The 25,952-nt window shown below is 52.1% G+C and overlaps 1 protein-coding gene across 2 annotated transcripts in view; it reads left to right on the top strand.

Annotated features, from left to right (window-relative positions):
• LOC140403350 (uncharacterized) overlaps positions 1-17,890 on the top strand; it is a 153,271-nt gene extending 135,381 nt beyond the window's left edge. For both annotated transcript variants that reach the window (XM_072491251.1, XM_072491250.1), the window contains 5 exons: positions 6,280-6,354; positions 9,638-9,712; positions 10,971-11,122; positions 13,328-13,440; positions 16,923-17,890. In XM_072491251.1, the coding sequence (XP_072347352.1) occupies positions 6,280-6,354; positions 9,638-9,712; positions 10,971-11,122; positions 13,328-13,440; positions 16,923-17,067 (560 nt within the window). In that variant the 3' untranslated portion in view covers positions 17,068-17,890. The remainder of the gene's footprint in view (positions 1-6,279; positions 6,355-9,637; positions 9,713-10,970; positions 11,123-13,327; positions 13,441-16,922) is intronic.
• The last annotated feature ends 8,062 nt before the right edge of the window (positions 17,891-25,952 follow it).

Here is a 25,952-nt window from a genome sequence, read left to right as displayed (position 1 = left end):
ATTGGACCTGTATTCCTGTATGAAGCCCCCACCCCCCCCGCTCCCCCCCCCCCCCACCCCCACCGCCAGTGGTACTTTGGCCAGATTTTGTCTTATTTTAATAAAATCAGCCTTCCCCGAATCCAAAACCCTTCTTTGCAGACCTTCTGTATCCTTTTCCACAAAAATTTCAAAACCTAATTCTGTTGTGATCGCTATCACTAAAATGCTCCCCCACTGCCACCTCGAACACTTGTCCGGCTTCGTTCTCTAGGTCAAGCACTGCGCCGTCCCTTGTTGGACCTTCAAAAGTTAGTGTTAAAAAGTTCTCTGGAATACAATTCAAGAAATCAGCTCCCTCTTGAAGAGTTTCAACTCAGCAAAGGTCTGAGCAAATTGAATTCTTGCTTCAATCTCCCTCCAGACATTCTCTTCCTCTCTGTGCAGAACTTCCCCGAGTGTCACGTTACATTCAAACATCCGTTCAAAGGGGCCTTTGCCCAATAGGAAGTAACAGTTCGGACCCAGTATTCTTATTTCCCAGTTTTTACTGCTGTTTTTTTTCCTTCTGGCAGGGAGATGTTTTTCTTTCCACCCCCACCCCCCCTCCCCCCACCCCTCCATCCCATCTCCCGACTTTAAATCCTGAAGCTCTGCTGTGGATATTCCACATGGAGAGGGTGAACGCATCTGGTGTGACATCGAGAAAACATAATATGAATGGATGAAGCTGAGCGACAGTTTCATCTGCTTTTCCCTGTTCGCCAGGGCCAATCACAGAGACCATCGACGGGAGGGTGAATTCTTCTGCGGCTTGATTCTCCACCCCCTGTACAGGTCGGCACGAGCAACAACCAGGGGTTGAGGCCGAACGCAAATGTGAGACCTTGACAGCTGCAGTTCTCATGTTGAGCCAGCGGGTGGCAGCAACATTCCACCGTCGGGCACAGTGGTGTCCCCACCTCCCCCCCCCCGCCCCCTCAGCAATTGCCCCCTGCTGGAGTTCGATCCCCTTTCAAACGATCGCTCACTTGACTGCTTGGAAACGGTCCCTGTAACCCTAACTGCAGAATGCTGGGCCTCGTATTTGCAGAGGTTCCTCCAGGTTGATTGATGGGATGGGGGGAGAGGGGGATTAGAATCATAGAAAGCTGATGGCACAGAAAGAGGTCGCTCATCGACCTGTGGACCTTCACTCCAAGCTCCCTCGCTTCCTCTACACCTCTCTGTGTCCTCCCATTTATTGTGTAATCCATTGTCCTGTTTGACCCCCCCAAATGCATCACCTCACCCTTCCCCAGGTTGAATCTTGCAGTCTAAATTTGCAGGCCAATTTTTGTATTGTCGACAAACCTCTCGATCATTCTCCCTACATTAATCTATCATCATTAATTTTTAATCTTTTGTAAGGGCCACGAAGAATCCAGCACGAGTTTTAAGGATACAAAGTAATAACATTTATTTACTATAACATATAAACATAACAGTAGCAGTAACTTCCCTTGCTGCACATTCCTTCCTGTTGGTTCCAAACTGGCCAGCTTTATTTATACTAGGAGTTTACTAGTGGTTTCTCCGCCCCCCCTCATTGGGGAAGCTCATACTCCCACAGGATTGTGGGATAGTCATTAGTCCCCAGCCAATGGTAAGTAGGCAGGTTATAACAATATCACAAAAAGCAGAGGACCCTGCAGAACCTCACTAGCTCCACAAATCACCCATTTGTTATTTTTTCATGGCTGTCACTAGCTGGGCCCAGCATTTGTCGCCCAGCCCTAAATTGCCCTTCGAACTGAGGGGCTCGCTTGCCCATTTCAAGGAACAGTTTAGAGTCAACCACATTGCTGTGGATCTGGAGTCACATGTAGGCCAGACCGGGTAAGGGCGGCAGATTTCCTTCCCCAAAGGGGCATTAGTGAACCAGACGGGATTTAACAACAGTTAGACATTTAATTCCATCATCTGCCATGTTGGGATTTGAACCCGCCTCCCCCAGAGCATTAGGCTGGGTCTCTGGATGCCTAGTCCAGCGACAATACCACCTCACCTCCTGCCACTGAGCCCGTTTTATATCCAGCTTTCTGCATTCCCCTGGAATTTCAGACAATCATAGGATCCCTGCAGAGCAGAAGGTGGCCATTTGGCTGATTGAGTCTGCACTGTCCCTCTGAAAGATCTCCGGAGGCCCACTTCCCCCACCCTATCCCCATCACCTCTTTTCTTTAAAATTTAGAGGGCCCAATTCATTTTTTCCAATTAAGGGGCAATTTGGCGTGTTCAATCCACCTACCCGGCACATCTTTGGGTTGTGGGGATGAAACCCACGCGAACACGGGGAGAATGTGCAAACTACACACGGACAGTGACCCCGAGCCGGGATCGAACCTGGGACGTGAGGCAGTTGTGCTAACCACTTGCCTATCCCCACAACCTAATCATCTTTGGACACCAAGGGGGCAATTTCTGGCACGGCCAACCCACCTAACCTGCACCTTATGGACACTAAGGGGCAATTTATCACGGCCAATCCCCCTAACCAGCACATCTATGGACCGTGGGAGGAAACCGGAGCACCCGGAGGAAACCCACGCAGACACGGGGAGAACGTGCAGACTCCGCACAGACAGTGACCCGAGGCCGAAATGGACCCCGGGTCCCTGGCGCTGTGAGGCAGCCGTGTTTTCACCGTTTTTCATAGAATTTACAGTGCAGAAGGAGGCCATTCAGCCCATCGAGTCTGCACCGGCTCTTGGAAAGAGCACCCTACCCAAAGTCAACACCTCCACCCTATCCCCATAACCCAGTAACCCCACCCAACACTAAGGGCAATTTTGGACACTAAGGGCAATTTATAATGGCTAATCCACCTAACCTGCACGTCTTTGGACTGTGGGAGGAAACCGGAGCACCCGGAGGAAACCCACGCGCACACGGGGAGGATGTGCAGACTCCGCACAGATAGTGACCCCAGCCGGGAATCGAACCTGGGACCCTGGAGCTGTGAAGCAAATGTGCTATCCACAATGCTACCATGCTGCCCACGGTGTTGAGAGGGGGAAGCTCATGATCTCCTTGAATGGCAGAGCAGACCCAAGGGCTGAATGGCCTGCTCCTGCTCCCAGAGCACTGCGCTGGCATGTTTTATGTTAGCTATGATGTGGGCCTGATTTCCCCTCCCGTTACCGACCAATATTACTCAGATTATGCTCGGGTCTTACTCTTGTTATGGGCCAGGGTTTAGAGAACCCCAAAGTGTATCATGGAATTCACCTGACCCACAACTTTTACTAGATTGTGGTATGGGGAGCACACGGCCCACTCTACAGGTGTGGGACAGCAGAAATGGAAAAGTATTTTTTAAAGCAAAACAATGTTTATTCTATGAACTCAAGTTAACCTTTTAAAACATACAGTGAACATCTTAGCAACCATCAATTCACATACAACTCCCAAAGAATACAACACTAAGTAATCCTTTAAGCTTTCCTTTTAACATCCATATGACTTAAAAACAATACGTTTAACAGAAGCGCATCAGGTTAAAGTCACTACTGAAAACATTTCTAATTCTGAATTCACCAAATGATCAAGAGATAGTCTTTTGATGGCAGAGAGATCAACAGTACACCTGCTCTGTCTGGCTTCAGCTCCAACACTGAAAACAAAACTAAAACCCACCCTGCAGCAAACAGCCTAAAACTAAAGTAAAAAACTGACAGACAGCCCAGCTCCACCCACTCTCTGACATCATTGCAGTAATAAACATTTCTTAAAGGTACTCCCACATGACACACTGCCTTCCCTTCGTGAGTAGGTCGGGCCTGCACACATTGGAGATTAGAAGGTGGTGAGACGACCTTATTGAAACACAGAAGATCCCGAGGAGACGTGGGTGGCTGCTGAGAGGGTCCTTCTCCTTGTGGGAGAGTCTGGAACTACACGACACCTACTTAAGGCTGAGATGCAAATCAATGATTTCTCTCTGAGGGTCACTGGTCAGTGGAATTCTCTTTCCCAAGGAGCAGTGGGCAGGGTCATTGAATATATTCAAGGGCCGGGGTTTTGGTCGACGAGGGTTCTGGGGGTGGGGGAGGAGGGCAAACAGGAAATTGAAATTGAGGCCGTAACCTGGTCAACTTTGAGCTTATCGAATGGTGGAACAGGATGAAGTTTGGGATTCAGCCGGCCCGGCTCCAGCTAATTTGTCGAAACCAAATAAACTAAATTAAATGAACTGAGGTACAAAATAAAAGGGGCGGCCTCTTTAAAGGGATACTGCCGCAAATGGAAACAAATCACAAGTGAGACTTAAAATATCAATTTAAAATGTGATTAATGTGGTCACTAAGTACAGCCCCTGCGGTGCACACCGGGCACGGAAGTCTCGACGGTGCCCCGTGGACACAGTGGGGGCGATTCTCCGATATGGAGGCCAAGTGATCGCGCCGTCGTGAACGCCGTCATGATTCATGACGGCGCGAACAGGGCCCGGGCATGACCTAATCTGGCCCCCACAGGCGGCAAATGGGCACCATGCCAACCCGCGCAGGCGCGGGGAACGTCTTACGCGCGCCAGCCCCTTACCAACATGGCGCCGGTGTTCTGGGGGGGGGGGCCCGCCGATCGGTGCGCCCAAAAGCGAGCCAGACCCCATCGGAGGCCACCCCGGTGAAGGAGCCCCCCCTCCCTCCCCCACAGGCCGCCCCCTCCCCCCAGCGTTCCCGCAGTGCTCCCGCCGGCAGCGACCAGGGGTGGGCGGCGCCGGCGGGAACCTGTCGTGTCGTAGCGGCCGCTCGGCCCGTCCGGGCCGGAGAATCGGCGCTCGCCGGTTCTCCGAGCGGCCCGCCGCGAATCACGTGCCGCTGGCTTCCGGGGGGGTGGGAGAATCGCATGCGGGGGTCGGGGCGGCGTGGCGCGATTCGCGCGGCGCCCCGGCGATTCTCCCACCCGGCGTGGGGGGGGGGGGGAGAATAGCGCCCAGTGTGCTCCCTTTCCAGGGACAAACAGCCATGAGGTTAGAGGGGCAGACAGTGGGGTTGGTCGACCCTCCCGGCCGCCCGCCGCTTGGACCTGTTGATAGCAATTTTGGGCAGGCCCGGGAGCAGAGGGACGAGGAGGTACTGCTGCCTCCCCGCCCCTTTCTGCACCGGGCCCATCCGGGCTCCAGACCTCCTGATCCTGGGAGAAGTCTCTGAACCAGGAGGTGACAAGAGGTTTAATAGCCCTTGTCCAAGCGGAGGATCTGGGTTGTTATTTGTGAGGCTCCAGCCTCCGTAAAGACCCAGGAAGTGACACGCGGCTACCACTGTGCGACGGTGGTGAGGGAGAGAATGGTGGAGGTAGTGGCTGGGGAGGCCTATCAAACTGGCTGCTTTGTCCTGGATGGTGTCGAGCTTCTCGGTCGAGGATGGTCCAGGGAATTTTTGTTTTAATTTATTCACGGGATGGGGGTGTCGCTGGTCAGGCCCAGCATTTATTGCCCATCCCCAGCTGCCCTTCAGAAGGTGGCTGCGAGCTGCCTTCTTGAGCCGCTGCAGTCCTTCAGGTGTAGGTACACCCACTGTGCTGTTAGGGACTGAGTTCCAGGATTTCGACCCAGCGACAGTGAAGGAGCGGCCGATATATTTCCCAGTCGGGGTGGTCAGTGACTTGGAGGGGAACCTCCAGGCGGTGGGGTTCCCAGGTATCTGCTGCTCTTGTCCTTCTAGATGGTAGTAGTCGTGGGTTTGGAAATGAAATGAAATGAAAACCGCTTATTGTCACAAGTAGGCTTCAAATGAAGTTACTGTGAAAAGCCCCTAGTCGCCACATTCCGGCGCCTGTTCGGGAAGGCTGGTTCGGGAATTGAACCCGCGCTGCTGGCCTGCCTTAGTCTTCTTTCAAAGCCAGCTATTTAGCCCTGTGCTAAACCAGCTCCTTGGTGCTGTCTAAGGAACCTTGACAAGTTGCTGCAGTGCGTCTTGTCGATGGTACACACGGCTGCCACTGTGCGTCGCTGGTGGAGGGTTTAAATGTTTGTGGAAGGGGGAGCAATCAAGCGGGGCTGCTTTGCCCTGGATGGTGTCGAGCTTCCTGAGTGTTATTGGAGCTGGACTCATCCAGGCAAGTGGAGAGTATCCCATCACACTCCTGACCTCGTATACTTCCCGATGGGATGTGTAGATGAAACAGAGGACAGTGCGTCTTTACCCATTTTCACTCTACTCTGGGGGATAGGTGCAAGTCGGAGAGGAAACATGTCAGCAATCCCTCTTCCTGCAAAGCAGCAATCCCAGCGTTAACATTTGCTTTTATTTGCAGTTGTAATGCTATCGACGGAGGTGGGGAACGCACACAGGGACCTGCACCGGGGTCAGTCACAGATCACCAACGACAGTAAGTTATGAATCGCAAAGATTTGTTTCTTTTTCTTTCCCGTGTAATTCTCCGTTTTATTCCATCTGATCATCTCCAAATTGCGGAATTAAACTTACATTCACCAAAAGCCATTCCCGTTTCATTTAATTTAGAGTACCCAATTCTTTTTTGTTTCCAATTAAGGGGCAATTTGGCGTGCCCAATCCACCTACCCTGCACGTCTTTGGGTTGTGGGGGTGAGACCCACGCAGACACGGGGAGATTGTGCAAACTCCACATGGACAGTGACCCGGGGACGGGATCGAACCCGGGTCCTCGGCGCCGTGGGGCAGCAGTGCTAACCACTGCGCCACCGTGCCGTCCAGAACCATTCCTGTTTTAAGTCTCTGTGTCCCCATTTATCGAGGGAGTTTTCGATGTAAACTGGTCACAGTGTCATCCCACTCTCCTCCCTGTGGTGGCGCTGCAGTGCCGCCACTGGCAGGAGGGTGTAATTGCAGCGTGACTGTTTACACGGGTTGTTCATAGTATTTATGGGAGCCAGGAATTTGCATTATACTGGGAGTAGATGAAGAGGAGCCGGAGGTTCGACTTTTGTATTGGGAATGAGTGTGGTTGCTGCAACCACCCTCCATCTCCATTTCTCTTCGAAATCCCAGTTGTTCTGGATTCCCTGTACATGATGCTAACTCAATCAATAAAAGCCATCAGATGGCTTATATTTCAATGTTTGCCTTTTCTCAGGAGATTCCAATTCATCGACCAGCACAACCAATCCTTCCCCTGGTCCTCAGGAACCTACTTGGTATCATGACCGGTACGGGCTTGGAGGGCTGAAGGGCCTGTTCATGTGCTGTATTATTCTTTGCACCCACCTTGAGCCCTTCCAGAAACAGCTTTGATCTCCTTATCTAAGGAAAGATGTACTGGCATTGGAGGCAGTCCAGAGAAGGTTCACTAGGCTGATCCCGGACATGGGGGGGGGGGGGTTCTAATGAGGAGAGGTTGAGTAGGCCGGGCCTGTGCTCATTGGAGTTTAGAATGAGAGAGGCGACCTTATTGAGACATATCGGACTCTCAGGGGGTTTGACAGGGTCGATGCTGAGAGGTTGTTTCCCCTTGTGGGAGAGTCTAGGACCAGAGGGCAGAATCTCAGAGTGAGGGGGTCGCCCATTTCAGACAGAGATGAGGAGGAATTTCTTCTCCCAGAGGGGAGTGAATCTGTGGAATTCTTTACCGCAGAGAGCTGTAGAGCTGGGCCATTAAGCATGTTCAAGGCCGAGAGAGACAGATTTTTAATCAGTGCGGGAATCGAGGGCTATGGGGATAAGGCGGGAAAGTGGAATTGAGGATTATCAGAACAGTCACCATCTCATTGAATGACGGAGCAGACTCGATGGGCCGAGTGGCCTGCTTCTGCTCCTACCTCTTTTTGCCTGTGGGGGTGGTGGTGGGGGGGGTGGGGTTTAAAACGGCCTCTTATACGCCACTGCTGCTTAAACCCGAAACCAGGATGCTGAGATCCGTCAATTCAAGGTGAATGCAGATGAATTGGGGACATGGGTTTCAACCCTGGCTCATCCTGAGGTGAACATGACTCACTCTGTACAATCCACGCAACCCAGAAAGGCTCAGCACGGGGACACTCATTCACCTCAGGTAGTGGTCCAGGGGCATTGTCACGGGACCAGTAATCCAGAGGTCCAGGGGTAATACTCTGGGGAAATTTGAATTCAATGGGAATCTGGAATTAAAAGCCTAATGATCATCACGAATTGATTGGCCCAAAATTCCATCTGGTTCACTAATGTCCTTTAGGGAAGGAAATCTACCTCCCTCACCTGGCCTGGCCTACATGTAAACGCCAGGCCAAAGTGCCCTCTGGGCGGCACGGTAGCATAGTGCTTAGCACTGTTGCTTCACAGCGCCAGAGTCCCGGGTTCGATTCCCGGCTTGGGTCACTGTCTGTGCGGAGTCTGCGCGTTCTCCCCGTGTCTGCGTGGGTTTCCCCCGGGTGCCCCCGTTTCCTCCCACAAGTCCCAGAAGACGTGCTGTTAGGCGAATTGGACATTCTGAATTCTCCCTCTGTGGACCCGAACAGGCGCCGGAATGTGGCGACTAGGGGCTTTTCACAGTAACTTCATCGCAGTGTTAATTGTGACAATAAAGATTATATAAATGATCGAGGGCAATTAGGGATGGGCAATAAATGCTGGCTCACCCGCATCTTACCAATGAATTTTTAAAAATCACAGTTGTGATGTAGAAGACATAGCAAGATTCTATTCTCGATCATCGCCAGGGTAGATTGCAGATGCCCACCATTGTAGCCTCAGAGGCTGTGTTTTCTTTCTTCAGTGTAAGTGCCTGGCACCTTCGGGGTTAATGTGGGATTCCGTAGCGTATCACCCACTCACACTGAGCTGTGAGGAAGCACATGACGCAGACCCAGGAGTCAATGTGGTGTTGAGCAGGGATGTGCATTGAGCTCTGGGGGGGGTTGGTTAGCTCAGTTGGCTGGACGGCAGGTTGATGATGCAGAGTCAAGGCCAGCAGCATGGGTTCAATTCCCGTACCAGCTGAGGTTATTCATGAAGGACCCGTCTTCTCAACTTTGCCCCTCCCCTGAGGTGTGGTGACCTTCGGGTTAATTCACCACCAGTCAGACCTCTGTCACAAACAGCAAGAGCAACCCAGGGTCCTCTGAGACCACAGTGACATTTGCGATTTTATTTCTAATAGGCCTAAGCGTGGGTCTAGCTTATACCCTTGTCAGCTTGCACCATTTATCGTGCATAATATCGTGCATGAATAAAGACCTACAGCTAATGTACAGGACACGGCAGACACCTGGAATCCGTGGAATCCCTACAGAGCAGAAGGAGGCCATTTGGCCAATCGAGTCTGCGCTGGCCCTCTGAAAGAGCACCCTACTTCCTCCGCCCTATCCCCGTAACCCCGCCTAACCTGCATATCTTTGGACTGTGGGAGGAAACCAGAGGAAACCTACGCAGACACGGGGAGAACGTGCAAACTCCACACAGACAGTGACCCGAGGGTAGACCCGAACCTGGACCCCTGTTGCTGAGAGGCAGCAGTGCTAACCGCCGGGCCACTGTGCCGCCCTTCTTTAAGACAAACCCTTCCGCGACCAGCACCCTCCCGGCAGTTTCTGTGTTGGCCTGCCTCAGATACCCTGTACTGAGTTATGTGACGGTAATGGAGTCTGCGGCATTAAAGCGGGATTTAAGACGCCCACCCGCTCCGATCGGCACTAACGGTTCTGCATTTTCGTTTGCAGTTGCGAGACTGACCGACCAAACCCATCGATCGCACAGCAATTTCGCGATCCAGCTGGCAGAGATGAAGGACAACTGTGAGTGTTAATAGTGTTCCGGGAGCAGGCGGTACATCTGGTGAAATGCCCACATCCGCTCTGAGCTAGTGGACTGCACAATTCAGTCCCGCCGAACAGTCTCCGTGGCTAGGGGTACCGAGGAGAGTGTGTCTGTGGGAAGGCCTTGCGGTGGAGGCTGTGGCGCCTTCATAACTGCCTCGGCCTCCTCCGTGGCCACCCGTCACCCCGACCTTCGCCTTCCAGCCTGCAGCTTGAGCCCCCTGCCAGACCAGCTGCTCAGTAATAATCCAGAGGCCCAAATTCTGGGACAAGAGTTCAAATCCCACTGATTGGCCAACTGAATTTCAGCTGCTGGAGTTAATTCATTGGCTAAATCTAGTCTCAATGATGGTGACCGTGGCAACTATCATCGATTGCTGTAAAATCCCATCTGGGTCACTAAGACCCCTAGAGGGAAGGAAATCTGCCGCCCTTACCCGGTCTGGCCTACATGTGTCTCCAGACTCCCACAGCGATGTGGTTGACTCTTCAATGACCCTCTGAAATGGCCGAGTAAGCCCCTCAGTTCAAGGGCAACTAGGGATGGGCAACAAATGCCGGCCGAGCCAGGGAGGCCCACATCCCCTGAAATATTAAGAACTCCACAGGCCTGTTGTTAATGGCCAGCCAGCAGGAGATTGCATTCCGGGGCCACATGTGGCTGGCGTTTCGTGCCTGCATCTGGATCCACCCACGCGGCAGATGTAAAATTCAGGCGTTGAGCTGCTGCTCCCCTCAGACGGTAAATATTCCTGGGTCCATTGATCTCGGGCCTGTCGCTGGTCGTCACCATGGCTGCGGCTGGCCATGCACACGTTGAAAGCCTGCACGTGGGCCTAACGACGTCAGACGGGGCAGGAGGCATGTGACCCCACTGAAAGAATACACCTGGGATCTCCTTAAACAGCAGTTGGGTGACAATGTAGGCCTGGACTCTCCGCCTTCAGCCACTATTGCCTGCTGGCTGAGGGGCATCACAGTCCAGGCCATGAGCTGAGGGAAGAGTTGGCTTCACCCCCCCCTCCCCCACTGTTCCACGATGATGCCACCTATTCTGCCGCTTCCCTTAGTCTGTGCCCTCTAGCCGCCTGCCCCGCGACCGGGGCAAATTTCACTGAGACAAATAGGAAGTGCTGATGTAAAAGTCGGTGCGTTGTTAGAATAGCTTGGGATCTGGGACATGCCGTTATTGTTTGACCGGGCGAGATAAGCGAACGGTCGATTTTGTCTTTCGCAGGTCAGCCCCAGTTTGAATGCCCTGACCAATGGACTTTGAACCGTCAGAGATGTTACTACTTTTCACCAACCTTAGAAGATTGGTCAACGTCGCAGAGATTTTGCTTGTCACAGATGTCCAACCTGGTGGTGATTGACAACAGCGAGAAACAGGTCTGGGTGCCACAAACTCTCAACTGCAGCATCGGTGGCCGGGACGTCTCTCAGAACTGCTCCCACTCCCCTGGAATCCCCGGATGAATCCCATCTCCCTGCGTAATCGGGGTCCCTCCTACACCCCCGGGTGGAGTGCGAACAGATCTGAGAGATTACCCAGATAGTGAGGGTCATCCGAACCTGAAAAGACTAGGGAGTTTGGGTCAGATGGGACGGCAAATCTCAATCCTGCCGATCTCGGGGGGCGATCGTCTAACCTGCTCGCAAGGTGGTGGGACATTTAAATATTATAATAAGGCCGTGTGCATGAGATTTGGTTCAACCCAGGCTGGCTGGGTGCCCCCGCTCTTGGGGAGCCCAACAGCTAAAGAGAGTTTCTGCATGGAAAAGTGGACTGTCTTTCCAGCACGGCTTGTGGGCCAAGAGGAGCAGGTAAGCTGAGCCCGAGAACCTCACCAACCCCCCCCCCAAACCTACTTCCCCCCTTGTCATCCCACCCCGATCCATACATAGCCCTGAAATTGGCCATGCTCCTATGACCCCAGGATTGGGGATAGGACCTCACCCCCAGATCATTAACCAATAGCAACCCCCCCCCTCCCCTCACTGTTAGCTTCCGGCTGCTGTTGACTAGAGTCAAGAATTCTGCTCCTTTTCACAAACACCTTTATTTTCCTTGAACATATTCTGTACAAAACTCTATCGCCACATCACATGCCACAAGAGCCGCATGTCACCTCTTTACATATCAGCGTCAATTATTGGATACTTAACATCAATGAGACATCTAATTGGAATGTCTCTAAACCCATTCCTTAACACTACCACAGCTGCAGGGTGTCCAGCTGCTCCTGACCTGTGGTTCCCCCCCCCCCCGCAGGGGTATTTTCTGCCCGAGGGGCGCGGGGTGGGGGTGGGGGTTGGGTGGTGGGGGGTGGGTGGGGGGGGGCAAGTCTGCCCGTCAGTCTGGCCCACATGGACTGGGAGGGAGTCAGACCTCCGCAGGGCTGGAAAACACAGAATTCTGGGCCGCAACTCCCCCACCCCCACCCATCAAGGTCGGGGGTCAATGCCTCTGTTCATTGTTTTTCTGTCTCATTCACTGAGACCACAAGTTCATACATCCAAAAAGAAGGCAGAATGGAGCATCCGCTGCCTCCAGTCTGTCCCAGCCGAGCGTATTGCATTCAATTGATTGGGGTCTGCTCATGCCCCGTTTTAAATGAAATATGGAGCCAATTGCTGTGTAACGTTCTCCTCTCTGCACACAGCCTCGGCAACAATGGCCGTAGGTTTGAAACTTGGGCCTACACTTATTGCGAGATAAGATCTCAGGAGTGTCGGCTTTGCTGTCCTTGAAATTGAGCCCTGTTACCTAGGCCCAAAAGTGCCCAAAATGGTGGCCAAGAGGCGGATGTCTGGGCAATGCAGCCACGACCTGTCGAACTGGATGAGAAGAAACCGGAGGCCTCTTTTACCCACACCTGAAACAGGCATTGCACCTTTTGCTGAAGCAAGTAAGGGGTCTGCTACTTGGTTCAGACCCTGGCTCCGAGCCTGGTCTGGCGTAAGGCAGCTCGCATTGTCGGACTTTGTGAAATCAGGCCTGGGACTAGGCCTCAACAAAGAAGGACCTAGCTCCTCTGAACAAGGAATCGGGGGGAGCCGGAATGCTCGCCCTGAACCCACAGAAAGGGATCCCCCCCCCTGATCACCGCTGGCATCCTAACCCAGCCCTGACCCATGGCCCTTTGATGACCCAAACGCCAGCTCTCCCAGCCCCAAGACTGCCAGCCTCTGACCTCAGATCGAGGCTCCGCCCTGATCCCATAGGCTGCTCCCAGCTGCCACTGACCCCCACCACCGACACCCACCAGCTAGCGATTCCCCAAGAGTCTCCCCAAATCATCGTTGATTCTGAGTCTCTGAGGCACGAACAGGGTGCCAGTTATCACCCTTCAGTTTGATGAGTTCTGTGGGTAATGCTTCCCTGTGGCCAAAGGAGGCCACAAAAAGTAGCTTCAGTAAATCACGCCGTCACAGCATCAGATTATGGGGATAGGGTGGAGGTGTGGACCTTGGGTAGGGTGCTCTTTCCAAGAGCCGGTGCAGACTCGATGGGCCGAATGGCCTCCTTCTGCACTGTAAATTCTATGATCTATGATAAGATGTCTCATCGACCTACTTTTATTTATACCACAGGGATTTTTGAAACAAGAGATTAAGTTAACTCGCCACTGGATTGGTCTCAATGAGTCGCATAATGCTGGTGAATGGGTTTGGGTGGATGGTACAGATTATGCTTCGACGCAAACGTAAGTTATCTTTTTAATAGTACAATCTTTGCAGTAAGATGGGCCGAGTGGCCTCGTCCGTTGCTAGTGGAAGGTTGCCGTCTTCCAATCGAGACCCCTTCCCAGGTACAAATAGGAGATCCCATATGGAAAGAATACCAGTTTCTCCCAGGTGACCTGGACAAATATTTATCCCCCAATCAATAGTGGAACAAATGATCTGATCATTTGCCACATTACTGCTTCCAGGTTCTCGAGTGCCTCCGCATAACTGCCGTCCCTCGTCCCTGGTACCTGTCTGGCCAATCTCCGCTGTGTGCCCTCCAAGGTGTTGACTGAAGCAGGCCGAGGTCCTGCTTCGGGCACCATGGGCGGGACTCTCCGACGCCCCGCCGACTGCCGAATTCTCCGGCGCCGGAGATTTGGCGGGGGCGGGAATTGCGCCGCGCCGGTTGGTGGGCTCCCCCGGCAATTCTCCGGCCCGCGATGGGCCGAAGTCCCGCCCGTTCTATGCAGGTCCCGCCGGCGTAAATTGGAGTTGGTCCCTTACCGGCGGGACCTGGCGGTGCGGGCGGGCTCCGGGGTCTTCCGGGTGGGGGGGCGCGCGGGGCAATCTCGCACCAGGGGGTCCCCCCCCCCCCCCCCCGGTGGCCTGGCCCGCGATCGGGGCCCACCAGTCCGCGGGCGGTCCTGTGCCGTGGGGGCACTCTATTCCTACGTGCCGGCCGTATAAGCCTCCGCGATGGCCGGCGCGAAGGTGAACTCCCCCCCCCTGCGCATGCGCGGGGATGACGTCAGCGGACCCGCGACGGCCAGTGGAGTCCCTTCGGCCCCGGCTGGCGCGGAACCAAAGGCCTTCAACGCCGAGCGGCGGGACGCCAACCACTCCAGCTCCGTCCTAGCCCCTGTAGGTGCGGAGGATTCCACCCCTTTGGGGCAGCCCAACGCCGGAGTGGTTCCCGCCACTCCACTGCGCCGTTTCTGCCCGCCCCGCCGATTCCCGGAGAATCCCGCCCCATGGCTCCATCGTCTAAAGTATGGTCAGAATTCCCCTAGTCGCCACATTCCGGCGCCTGTTCAGGGAGGCTGGTACGGAAATTGAACTGTGCTGCTGGCCTGCTTTCAAAGCCAGCGATTTAGCCCAGTGTGTTAAACCAGCCCCTTGCACAGATTCCAGCTGATCCTCCCACTAACGGGAAAGCTCATGTTCCACGAGCCCCTTGGGGAGATCAGTTTGAGTGTCTCCGTGGGTCCCCTGAGGGTTATTGCGCTGGGCATGAACCAAAGCCCAGAAGAGTGGGTGAAGGGTTCGAGCCATCATATGCCTCTGTTGGTCTACCAGAGGACTCCTGTGGAAGTCCATGCACGGTGCTGTTACGAGTTCACCACCCACGATATCGACGGTTCGAACAATGTGGCAGGGCTGGCGGAGGTGGCAATCAAAGCCCACAGGGCTCCTGTGTGTTAGCAAGATCGCGGAAATCTAAAACACAGGCAGTAAATGCTAGAAACACTCGATAGGTCAGGCTCCATCAGTGGAGAGAGAATCAGAGTTGATGTCTCTGATAGAAGGGACTTTAGACAACACAAGATGGATGTCCAGTATGTGTTCTTGAACAGTTACATTGCTATTGAAGCAACAGTTGGGGGGGGGGGGCTAATTGCTCTAGAGAAGATGTGGAGATGCCGGCGTTGGACTGGGGTGAGCACAGTAAGAGGTCTTACAACACCCAGGTTAAAGTCCAACAAGTTTCTTTCAAACACTAGCTTTCGGAGCACTGCTCCTTCCTCAGGAGCTGCGCTCCGAAAGCTAGTGATTTGAAACAAACCTGTTGGACTTTAACCTGGTGTTGTAAGACTTCTTACTGTGCTCTAGAGAAGGTGGTGGTGAGCTGCCTTCTTGTAGCGCTGCAGTCCATGCAGTGTAGGTACACCCACAGTGCTGTTAGTGAGGGAGTTCCAGGATTTTGACCCAGCGACAGTGAAGGAATAAAGTGAAGGCTGATACATTTCTAAGTCAGAATGATGAGTGTAGTGTAATAGAATAATTATCGTAAAGAGTGATTGAAGGGATGATGTAACAGTGATACCAGCAGTCACGTGCTGGGCTCTGGAAGCGAGAAGATGGAACAGCCTTTACTCACGAGACATGAACCTATTCTGTAACCTCTCTTACAGAAAGAGTTAATAAACCAGTTTGAAGCAACTGCCAGAGTAAGACTACAGTCTCGCGAGATAAGAATAAGAGCAGCGGATTTCAACTTTCCCGGTATTAACAAGGATAGTCGAAGTATGTGGGGGGGGGGGGGGGGGGGCAGTGGGGCTGGATTCTTAAGGTGCATCGAGGAGAGCTTTTTCAGCTAGCATGTAGAAAGTCCTGCAGGAGAGGGAGCGATATTGGACCAGATTTTAGGGAAAGAAGCCGGGCAGGTGGAAGAGGTGTCAGTCGGGGAGCATTTTGGTGATAGTGATCATAACTCGGTAAGATTTAAGGTGGTTATTGAAAAGGAGAAAGATGACCCAAATGAGATGTATCCCAGGCTGCTGTGGGGGGCGAGGGAGGAGATTACAGGGGCCCTGACGATCATTTTCAAACTCTCTCTGGCCACAGGAGAGGTGCCAGAGGACTGGAGCTAATGTGGTACCATTATTCCAAAAGACAATCGGGAAAAACTAGGTAATTACAGGCCAGCGAGTCTAACCAACATCAATGGTAGGAAATCCTTGGAACAAATTCTGAGGGGCCGAATTAATCATCATTGGGAAAGGGAAGTATTAATCAAGGATAGTCAGCGTGGCTTTGCAGGGGGAGATCATGTCCAAAAAACTTGATTGAATTTTTCAAGGATGTGACTAGGTGTGTAGATGAGGGTAGTGTAGTTGATGTAGTCTACATGGACTTCAGCAAGGATTTTGATAAGGTCCCACATGGGAGACTGACCAAGAAGGTAAGAGCCCATGGGATCCAAGGCAATTTGACAAATTGGATCCAAAATTGGCTTAGTGGCAGGAGACAGGAGGGTAATGGTTGAAGGTTAGTTTTGGAACTGGAGGTCTGTGTCCAATGGTGTTCCGCAGGGATCGGTGTGGGTTCGCTTGCTGTTTGTAGTGATTGTCGAGAATTGTACGATCAGTAAGTTTGCAAATCACATGGAAATTGGTGGTGTGGTAAATAGCGAGGAGGTAAGCCTTAGATTACAGGACGATATAAACGGGCTGGTCAGATGGACAGAACAGTGGCAAATGGAACCCTACAAAGTGTGAGGTGATGTATTTAGCATGAGACGGAGACACGGTAGCACAGTGGTTAGCACTGCTGCTTCACAGCGCCAGGGACCCGGGTTCGACTCCCGGCTTGGGTCACTGTCTGTGTGGAGTCTGCTCAGTTCTCGCCGTTACACCTCAAAAGTATTTGGTTGCCTTGGAGGCGCAGAGGAAATCCTGAGGTGATTCGATGCGCGAGAGAAATGTTCGTCTTTCTTACTGGTGTTTTTATTACTTAGGTTTTGGGCTGCGGGCGAACCGAGAGACTTTGGAAATTATGAAGCTTGCGCTGGGATGAAGAGCGATGGGAAATGGAGTGTTTACTCGTGTAGCCAAAAACTTAACTTCATCTGCGAGCGGCCTGTGTTCTGCCATTTTAAATAAATCCTCACCCCGTCAACGATGAAGACCTGAACCTTCTCTTGCTTCGGAATCTGTTTCCTGATCCCAGATACGAGCTGCCGCACAACACCTCGGGCGAGCCCCCAGATACAACTGCTCTCTCGAAATTAGATTGTTCAACATACCAAAAATAAAAGCAAACCGGCGAATCTGACCCATTTGAGACTCAGCGGAAAAGTATTTGACGGAATTATTCTGCATAGTTTCCAGCTAGAAAGCTTAATTCAATCAGATTTTTAAAAAAAATTACTCTGTTTAATGTATAGCCGCAGTACCGCCTCTGATGACGTGAACTAAGACTGTGACCGTGTCTGGGGGTACTTAGCATTTTCTGCTGAGTGTCCATTTTCCCAATGCATGCACAGTCTGCTAGGGATGCCTCGGCACTGTCAGATTATGAGCGCCGCCCCTTCATGGTCATTGGCCTCTAGGGTCACATTCACCTCCCTCGAGCTACGTTGTCCAAGTAGCTGAGCTATTCCGCCGTGGAAGACCGAACATGACGGGGCCCAGAGCTGTCAGGCGGCACAGCCTCGCATGTGTTCACTGTCACTCTGAGCGTTACGAAGGCTTCCTTTAATTGGATGGGTTGCTTTGCACGCTGGAGGTCAAATGTGCAGCGGCTGTACATCCACGCTGAGGTGAGGCATCAAGGCAGATTTCCCCCGACATCTCCGCGCATTTGCTTTTTAGTCCGAATCCCGCGCAATCTCTCTGCGATTAACGAGTGAAAGGATATAACTCCTTGCTTACTTGAATTGTTTACACCATGGATCAGACCACTTCAATAAAGTGAAATACAATACTTTCATCTCGCTCACCTCGATTCCTCAAGGACTTGTCTATAATTCATCACTGAATGAGAGTAATGAATAAAAATGGCTACCGATCCATCCTGACTATGGTTCGAGACAAGTGGGGCCTTTTTTGTCTTGACGGCGAACAGGCTGCCTTGCATGCTCCTCGATCCTTATTAACTTCAATCGGGAACCTAGGAACAGGAGTTCAGGCCGTTCAGCCCATCAAGCCTGTCCTGCCATTCCATCATGGCTGCTCTGTACCCTCAGCTCCATTGGCCCACCTTGTTAACACGTTTAAGCACATTCAATAGGCACTTAGATGAACACTTGATTCGCCAGAGGAAAGAAGGCAGCAGACCAATTGCAGGAAATAGGATTAGAATAGACGGATCTTGGGGCGGCACGGTGGCGCAGTGGGTTAGCACTGCTGCCTCACGGCGCCGAGGACCCCGGCTCGATCCCAGCCCCGGGTCACTGTCCGTGTGGAGTTTGCACATTCTCCCCGTGGCTGTGCGAGGCTCACCCCCACAACCCAAAGGATAGGTGGATTGGCCGCGCTAAATTGCCCCTTAATTGGGAAAAAAAAAAGAATTGGCCACTCTAAATTTGAAAAAAGAAAAGAATAGACGGATCTGGAAGGCTGGCGCAGAGACAATGGGCTGAAGGGTCTCTTTCTGAGCTTTAAAACTCGATGATTGTAGAGCCAAGGGCAATTGAGACCTGTAAGGCAGGCTGCTAAGTCAGTAGTACCTATTTTTACATTGTTGCAAAAACTCACATAATTACGCCCAGGAAGTGTTAATATTTTGGATATCTTCTGCTTCAATGTTTGAGACTACGGTCCATCTGATATTCCTGTGCCTCGGCAAAATCTTTACCATCTTCAGGAGGGCGTCAGAGCAACACAACAATAGTTATAAATTAATTTGGATGCTACTGCAAGTTCGTATTCGTGGTTAACCTAACTAGATTTCTCTGCAAGTTACACTTTCTTTGGGACGTGGCTAGCCCAGAATTTGTTGTCCATCCCAAAATTGCCCTTGAGAAGTGATACAACCTTCTTGATACAACCGAGTGCTTGCTGGGCCATTTCAGGGAGTAGCTCAGAGTCAACTGTTACGATCCCAGTTGATGCTATAACTGGACGGGAAAATTCCAGGATGGGACTTTGGCTCAAAAATACATAATGCAGAAGAACAGAGTCACAGGATTGCTAATTAGTTTTAACAAGAAAAAAAATTGTTAAACATGAAACAATTAGATTATAATACAATATGCCTTTGCTCCCCCCTTATCTCAAAAATTACACACAGGTTTCAGGATTAATACAGATTACAAAGTACATCTTAAACTACAATGGTCTCATTAACACAAAGTCCCATATAAGCACACAAGATGACTGTGGGCAAATACACTCTGAACCCCAAGTGAATGTTTCTGGATGTCTCCTCAGAATCCCCCTCAGATCATTGTTACATGAGAGTTTCCAAATTCCACCTCCCAAAAACACGCTTTAAAATCTCACAATAATTTCTTAGCAGTTTGCATTCCAAAATCCAGACCAGGTTTTCCAAATGACACTTAAACAAAGCCTCCACTCGGCATTTAGCAGTGAAGCCAGTGAAGGGTTTTACGCCACACCCTTTTAGGTTTCTTTGTCTTTTTTAAAAATTCCAATTAAGGGGAAATGTAGCGTGACCAATCCGCCTACTCTGCACATCATTGGGTTGTGGGGGTGAGACTCACGCAGATGTGGGGAGAATGTGAAAACTTCACACGGACGGTGACCCGGGTCGAACCTGGGTCCTCGGCACTGTGAGGGAGCAGTGCTAACCACTGTGCCACCCTGGGGTTTCTGTATCTTAACTTACTTTTACATGAACTCCGAGGTCCAACCACCGATTTCCATGGTTATTTCAACTCATGCTCCACAGGCTGTAGTAAAATCTCACAAACTTGAAAATAACTTCAGACATCTTTCTGGCATCTCAGCCTTCTCAGCTCAGTCCGTCTTTACTGAACTGTGCTCTTTTCGCATACCTTTAACTTCAGACTTCTTGGAAACCTGTCTTCATTTCTCAAGTTTCCTTAACTAGCTGCTCTTCTGACCACTGCACTTGTTTTCTTTACCATTACTCAATTATCTGGCTTTTCTTCCAGCAAAGCTGAGAGAGTTGTTCCCTCTCTAGCTTCTAACCAACTGCTTCTAGCAGAGTCGTGAGAGCTGCCTTCTCTCTCATTCCCTATCTCCATCTACAATCAAATTACCGAAACTAAAAATTGAAGGCTTTTCTACCTTACAAGGCCCCTCTTGCTAAGCAATGCCCACATGCTTATGCCTTTTATTTATTCTTCACGCCGTGGCCCTCTCCAAGCACGATAGAAACTCAGTTGGAACTTAACCAACCCCACACTTACAAATACCTTTGTCTAGCATGAATCTAACTAAATGAATCATGAATCCAAGCACAGAAACATTAAATTAAACCCACTTAAAACTATACCTTATTGTTATTGTCTATCAATACAAATATAAATCCCTTAAACCTACCTTTATTTTCCTAACATAACCACAAGGCTGTGGGTCTGGAGTCACATAGGCCAGACCAGGTAAGGATGGAAGGTTTCCTTCCCTAAAGGGCATTAGTGAACCAGATGGGCCCCACCCCCAAACGAGCATCACGACTTAGTGTCATTCCCCTGCCTATTCCCCGTACCCCTGCACATTGTCCTATACCGTGTCAAAGCATGATCTTCAAATCAATGCCACACTCCGTGGGAGGCCACGGAAGGTGCGATCACAACACGGCCAAAACACGGGTCAACATATAAATCCTTCCCACACACACCAATGGGAACAGCAAAAGTGGGAGAGATTCCAGGTCAGCCATGTAATGGAGTTTCTACATCACTATCCATAGCTCCAGACTACTACACGTGTGTAACATGTATGTTACTGCAGGTCAGTAAGTTAACTAATTTTTTGAATAATCTTTCTAATAATAATCATCATCTTTATTGTCACAAGTAGGCTTACATTAACACTGCAATGAAGTTTCTGTGAAAATCCCCGAGTCTCCACACTCCGGCGCCTGTTCGGTACACAGAGGGAGAATTCAGAATGTCCAATTCATTTAACAGCACGTCTTTCGGGACTTGTGGGAGGAAATTGGTGTTACTGGACTCGCAATCCTGAGGCCCAGGCGAACGCTCTGTGGACACAGTTTGAAATACCACCACAACAGCTATTGGGATTTAAATTTGACTAATAAATCTGGAATTGAAAGCTCGTCTCGTAATTGTGACCATATAAAACTAGAATCGATCGTTGTGGAAATCCAGTTTGTGGATCCAGTGATCATGTTTACAGTTTTCTGAATTGAGTGAGGGTGTGTCCAGTGCCTGGATCCAGTGAGGGTGTGCCCAGGTCCTGGATTGAGGGTGCGTCTTCTTCCTGGATACAGAGATGGTGTATCCTGTTTCTGGATCCAGAGATGGCGTGTACTGGTTCTAGATCCAGTCCTGTTTCTGGGTCCAGAGATGCTGTGTCCTGGTTCTTGATCCAGTCCTGTTTCTGGATCCAGAGATGGTGTGTACTGGTTCTAGATCCAGTCCTGGTTCTGGATCCAGAGATGCTGTCTCCTGTTTCTGAATCCAGAGATGTGTCCTGTTTCTGGATCCAGAGATGGCATGTACTGGTTCTAGATCCAGTCCTGTTTCTGGATCCAGAGATGGTGTGTCCTGTTTCTGGATCCAGAGATGGTGTGTACTGGTTCTAGATCCAGTCCTGTTTCTGGATCCAGAGATGGTGTGTCCTGTTTCTGGATCCAGAGATGTGTGTCCTGTTTCTGGATCCAGAGATGGTGTGTCCTGGTTCTAGATCCAGTCCTGTTTCTGGATCCAGAGATGGTGTATCCTGGTTCCTGATCCAGTCCTGTTTCTGGATCCAGAGATGGTGTGCCCTGGTTCTCGATCCAGTCCTGTTTCTGGGTCCAGAGCTGGTGTGCCCTGGTTCTAGATCCAGTCATGCTCCTGGATCCGGAGATGGAGTGTCCTGGTTCTCGATCCAGTCCTGTTTCTGGATCCAGAGCTGGTGTGCCCTGGTTCTAGATCCAGTCATGCTCCTGGATCCGGAGATGGAGTGTCCTGGTTCTAGATCCAGTCCTGTTTCTGGATCCAGAGATGGTGTGTCCTGGCTCTAGATCCAGTCCTGTTTCTGGATCCAGTCCTGGTGCAGTCTAGTGAACAATTAAATTCCTGATTCCAACTTATGTACAAGGGGACATTAACTCTTTCCTGACAAGAAAGCCCCATTTCCTGCTCTCCCACATCCCGGCTATTTTTTCCCCCCTCTTCAAATATATATCCAATCCTTTTTTGACTTGTATTGCTCCGAACAATAACTTAGGATTTGTTCTGCTGGTCAGGGAACCTAGAACACTGGGACACAATCTCGGGATAAGGAGGCCGATCATTTAGGACTGAGATGAGGAGAAATTTCTTTGCTCACAGGATTATGATTCTTTGGAATTTTCCACCCTAGAGGATTGTGGATGCTCTAGCATTGAATATCTGGGCAAGACAGATTGTTGGTCTCTTGAGGAATTCAGGGATACGGGGAGCGGGTGTGAAAATGGAGCTGAAACCAAAGATCAGCCAGGATCGTGTTCAATGGCATGAATGCTCGATGGGCCGAATGGTCTACTCCGGCTCCTATTCCTTGTGTACTTGTGAAACAATTTTTTTGCCAGATAGCTCTTTGGGGAAAGTAATGAAAACCAATTTAGAAGCATCTCGTTCGAAGTTGTTTACTGCCAAAAAACAAATCTAAGAACAGAAACAGCAAAGGGTGCATTCTCCAAAACATAAAGAATTGCTCAACATAAGACTGGGAGGAGATCTTAGGAAAACATATGATCCAGGCTGTGATTCTGAGTATCTTATTCTCTGAGGCTGAAACATGGGCATCGGTGAAGGGAGAATCAGGAAGGTGAGTGAGCTGTGAAAATAGATTCTGGGAAAGGAGCGGCTCAGTTAGAGAGATCACAGGAGCAAGGAAATGGGCCCTGGCACGAGAGGAGCAGGAGGAAAGATTGCCAGTGAAGACCACCAAGAAAAGGCAACAGGGTTAGATTGGCCAAATGCTGAGCTGTGGAGAAGTTGCTGAAAGAGGTGAGCGAAGGAAAGTTGGAGGGATGTAGACCAAGAGGGAGAAAGACCATGAGGGAGAAAGAGAACGGTGATGCCAGCCAGCTTGGAGTTGACAATGGGAGGCCCCTCCTGCAGTGGGAAGCACGAGACCTCACGACGTGGAGAAATGAGCAGATCTATCCTTCTAATCACTGTTACTTATAAGTTCCTTTAATTATAATCTTTATTAGTGTCACAAGTAGGTTAACATTAACACCGCAATGAAGTTACTGTGAAAATCCCCCTCAGTTGCCACATTCAGGCGCTTGTTCGGGTACACTGAGGGAGAATTCAGAATGTCCAATTCACCTAACAGCACGTCTTTCGGGACTTGTGGGAGGAAACCGGAGCACCCGGAGGAAACCCACGCAGACACGGGGAGAACGTGCAGACTCCGCACAGACAGTGACCCAAGCCTGGAATCGAACCTGGGGCCCTGGTGCTGTGAAGCAACAGTGCTAACCACTGTGCTACCATGCTGCCCATTATTATTAGGGGCATAGAATACAAGAGCAAGCTGAATTTATACAAGACACTAATTGGACCTCAGCTGGAATATTGTCCACGGTTTTGGGAGCCACACTATAGGAAGTGTAGTGATATTCAGATATCAACATACATGATCAATGTATGTAAATGTAGTACAGTCATTTCAACACTGGGTGGCTCACAGCCAGATACTATCAGAACTGATTTCCCGTCTTTTCTAAGTCAGATGATGTGATTCAGAACAGTGAACAAGCAAGACATAGAAGTTAGAGTGAGAGAAGTTAGAACTATTTTGTTATAATAATGTCTTGTTATCTGTGTTGTACTTTAATTCTTTATTGTTAGTTTAGTATTGAGTAAAATAACTCACAGCTTATTATTTTATTACTCATTAAATAGTTAATCTATCAACAAGAAGACTATTGGTCATTTTATCATTCTGATGGATTCTAGAGTAATATATATATTTTAGATAAGAGATTATTTAAAATACAACAGGAAGGATGTGAACGCATTGGGGAGAAAAGAGGTTTACAAGAATGGCTCCAGGGATGGGTTATGAGGATAGGTTGGGACTGTTCTCCTTGGAGAGAAGGCTAAAAGTGAGATGGAATAGAGATGTTTAACCTCATGAGTGGGCAGCACGGCATCGTTGTGGACAGCATAATTGCTTCACAGCTTCATGGTCCCAGGTTCGATTCCCGGCTTGGGATCCTGTCTGTGCGGAGTCTGCACGTTCTCCCCGTGTCTGCGTGGGTTTCCTCCGGGTGCTCCGGTTTCCTCCCACAGTCCAAATATGTGCAGGTTAGGTGGATTGGCCATGATAAATTGCCCTTAGTGTCCAAAATTGCCCTTAGTGTTGGGTGGGGTTTCTGGGTTATGGGGATAGGGTGGAGGTGTTGACCTTGTGTAGGGTGCTCTTTCCAAGGGCCGGTGCAGACTCGATGGGCTGAATGGCCTCCTTCTGCACTGATAATTCTGTGATAATAAATTCTATGATGAGGGGGTGGACAGAGCAGATCGAGAAGCAGGGGGCGCAGATTTAAACTGATCGCAAAAGAAGCGAATATGATGTGAGGAAAACATTTGCACCCAGAGAGTGGTGGAGCCGGGGCCGGGCTGGGGGGCTGGGGGGCCGGGGCCGGGGCCGGGCTGGGGGGGCGGGGCCGGGCTGGGGGGCCGGGGCCGGGCTGGGGGGGCGGGCTGGGGGGCCGGGGCCGGGCTGGGGGGCCGGGGCCGGGCTGGGGGCTGGGGGGCCGGGGCCGGGGCCGGGCTGGGGGGGCGGGGCCGGCTGGGGGGCCGGGGCCGGGCTGGGGGGGCGGGCTGGGGGGCCGGGGCCGGGCTGGGGGGCCGGGGCCGGGCTGGGGGGCTGGGGGGCCGGGGCCGGGGCTGGGGGGCCGGGGCCGGGGCTGGGGGGCCGGGGCCGGGCTGGGGGGCTGGGGGGCCGGGGCTGGGGGGCCGGGGCCGGGGCCGGGCTGGGGGGGGCGGGCTGGGGGGCCGGGGCCGGGCTGGGGGGCCGGGGCTGGGGGGCCGGGGCCGGGCTGGGGGGGCCGGGGCCGGGGCTGGGGGGCCGGGGCCGGGCTGGGGGGCCGGGCGGTGGAGCCGGAGCCGGAGCCGGGGGCCGGGGGCCGGGGCCGGGGAAGGTTTGGGCAGCAGGCACAGGCCGGACGGGCCGCATTGTGACACTGCTGCAATCCCAATCGCTCTGACAGTGAGCCACGGCCCCGCCCCCAGCAGCTGACCTGCCATCAAACAGTGAGTCCGGCGCTTCCTCCACGCCGATTGGCTGAAGGGGTGGGCAGAGCCAGCAGGGCCGCTGGTTCTATTGGTGAAGACGGCTGTCAGTTGGGCCGGCAGCTACGCCGCTATTGGTGGATTCAGCTTCCGGTTACTGCGGGTGCTGTGTGGCGATTGGCTGCGGCGGCTGTCAATCAGGGGTGGGGTTTGGGAGGGGAGGGGTTGCGCGGGACGGGGGCGGGGCCGAGCCGAGTGGGGGCGGGGCCGAGCCGAGTGGGGGCGGGGCCGAGCCGAGGTGGGGGCGGGGCCGAGCCGAGTGGGGGCGGGGCCGAGCCGAGTGGGGGCGGGGCCGAGCCGAGTGGGGGCGGGGCTCCGCGGGGAGGGGGCGGGGCTCCGCGGGGAGGGGGCGGGGCTCCGCGGGGAGGGGGCGGGGCTCCGCGGGGAGGGGGGCGGGGCTCCGCGGGGAGGGGGCGGGGCTCCGCGGGGGAGGGGGCGGGGCCGCAGCGTTGACCGGGTGATGTTGTGACGAGAGGCGCCGCGGCGGCGGGCAGGGGTAGCGCCGGTGCAGGTATGTACCCAAATGCAGGCCGGGGCGCGGCAGCTTCCCGCAGGCGATAGCGGTTCAGCCGGGAACCCGGGCCGGAAACAGGT

The sequence above is a fragment of the Scyliorhinus torazame genome, chromosome 27, assembly GCF_047496885.1.
Source record: "Scyliorhinus torazame isolate Kashiwa2021f chromosome 27, sScyTor2.1, whole genome shotgun sequence".
Lineage (NCBI taxonomy): Eukaryota > Metazoa > Chordata > Chondrichthyes > Carcharhiniformes > Scyliorhinidae > Scyliorhinus > Scyliorhinus torazame.
The sequence above is the reverse complement of the archived record's forward strand: the minus strand, read 5'-3'. Positions and strand labels throughout refer to the sequence as shown.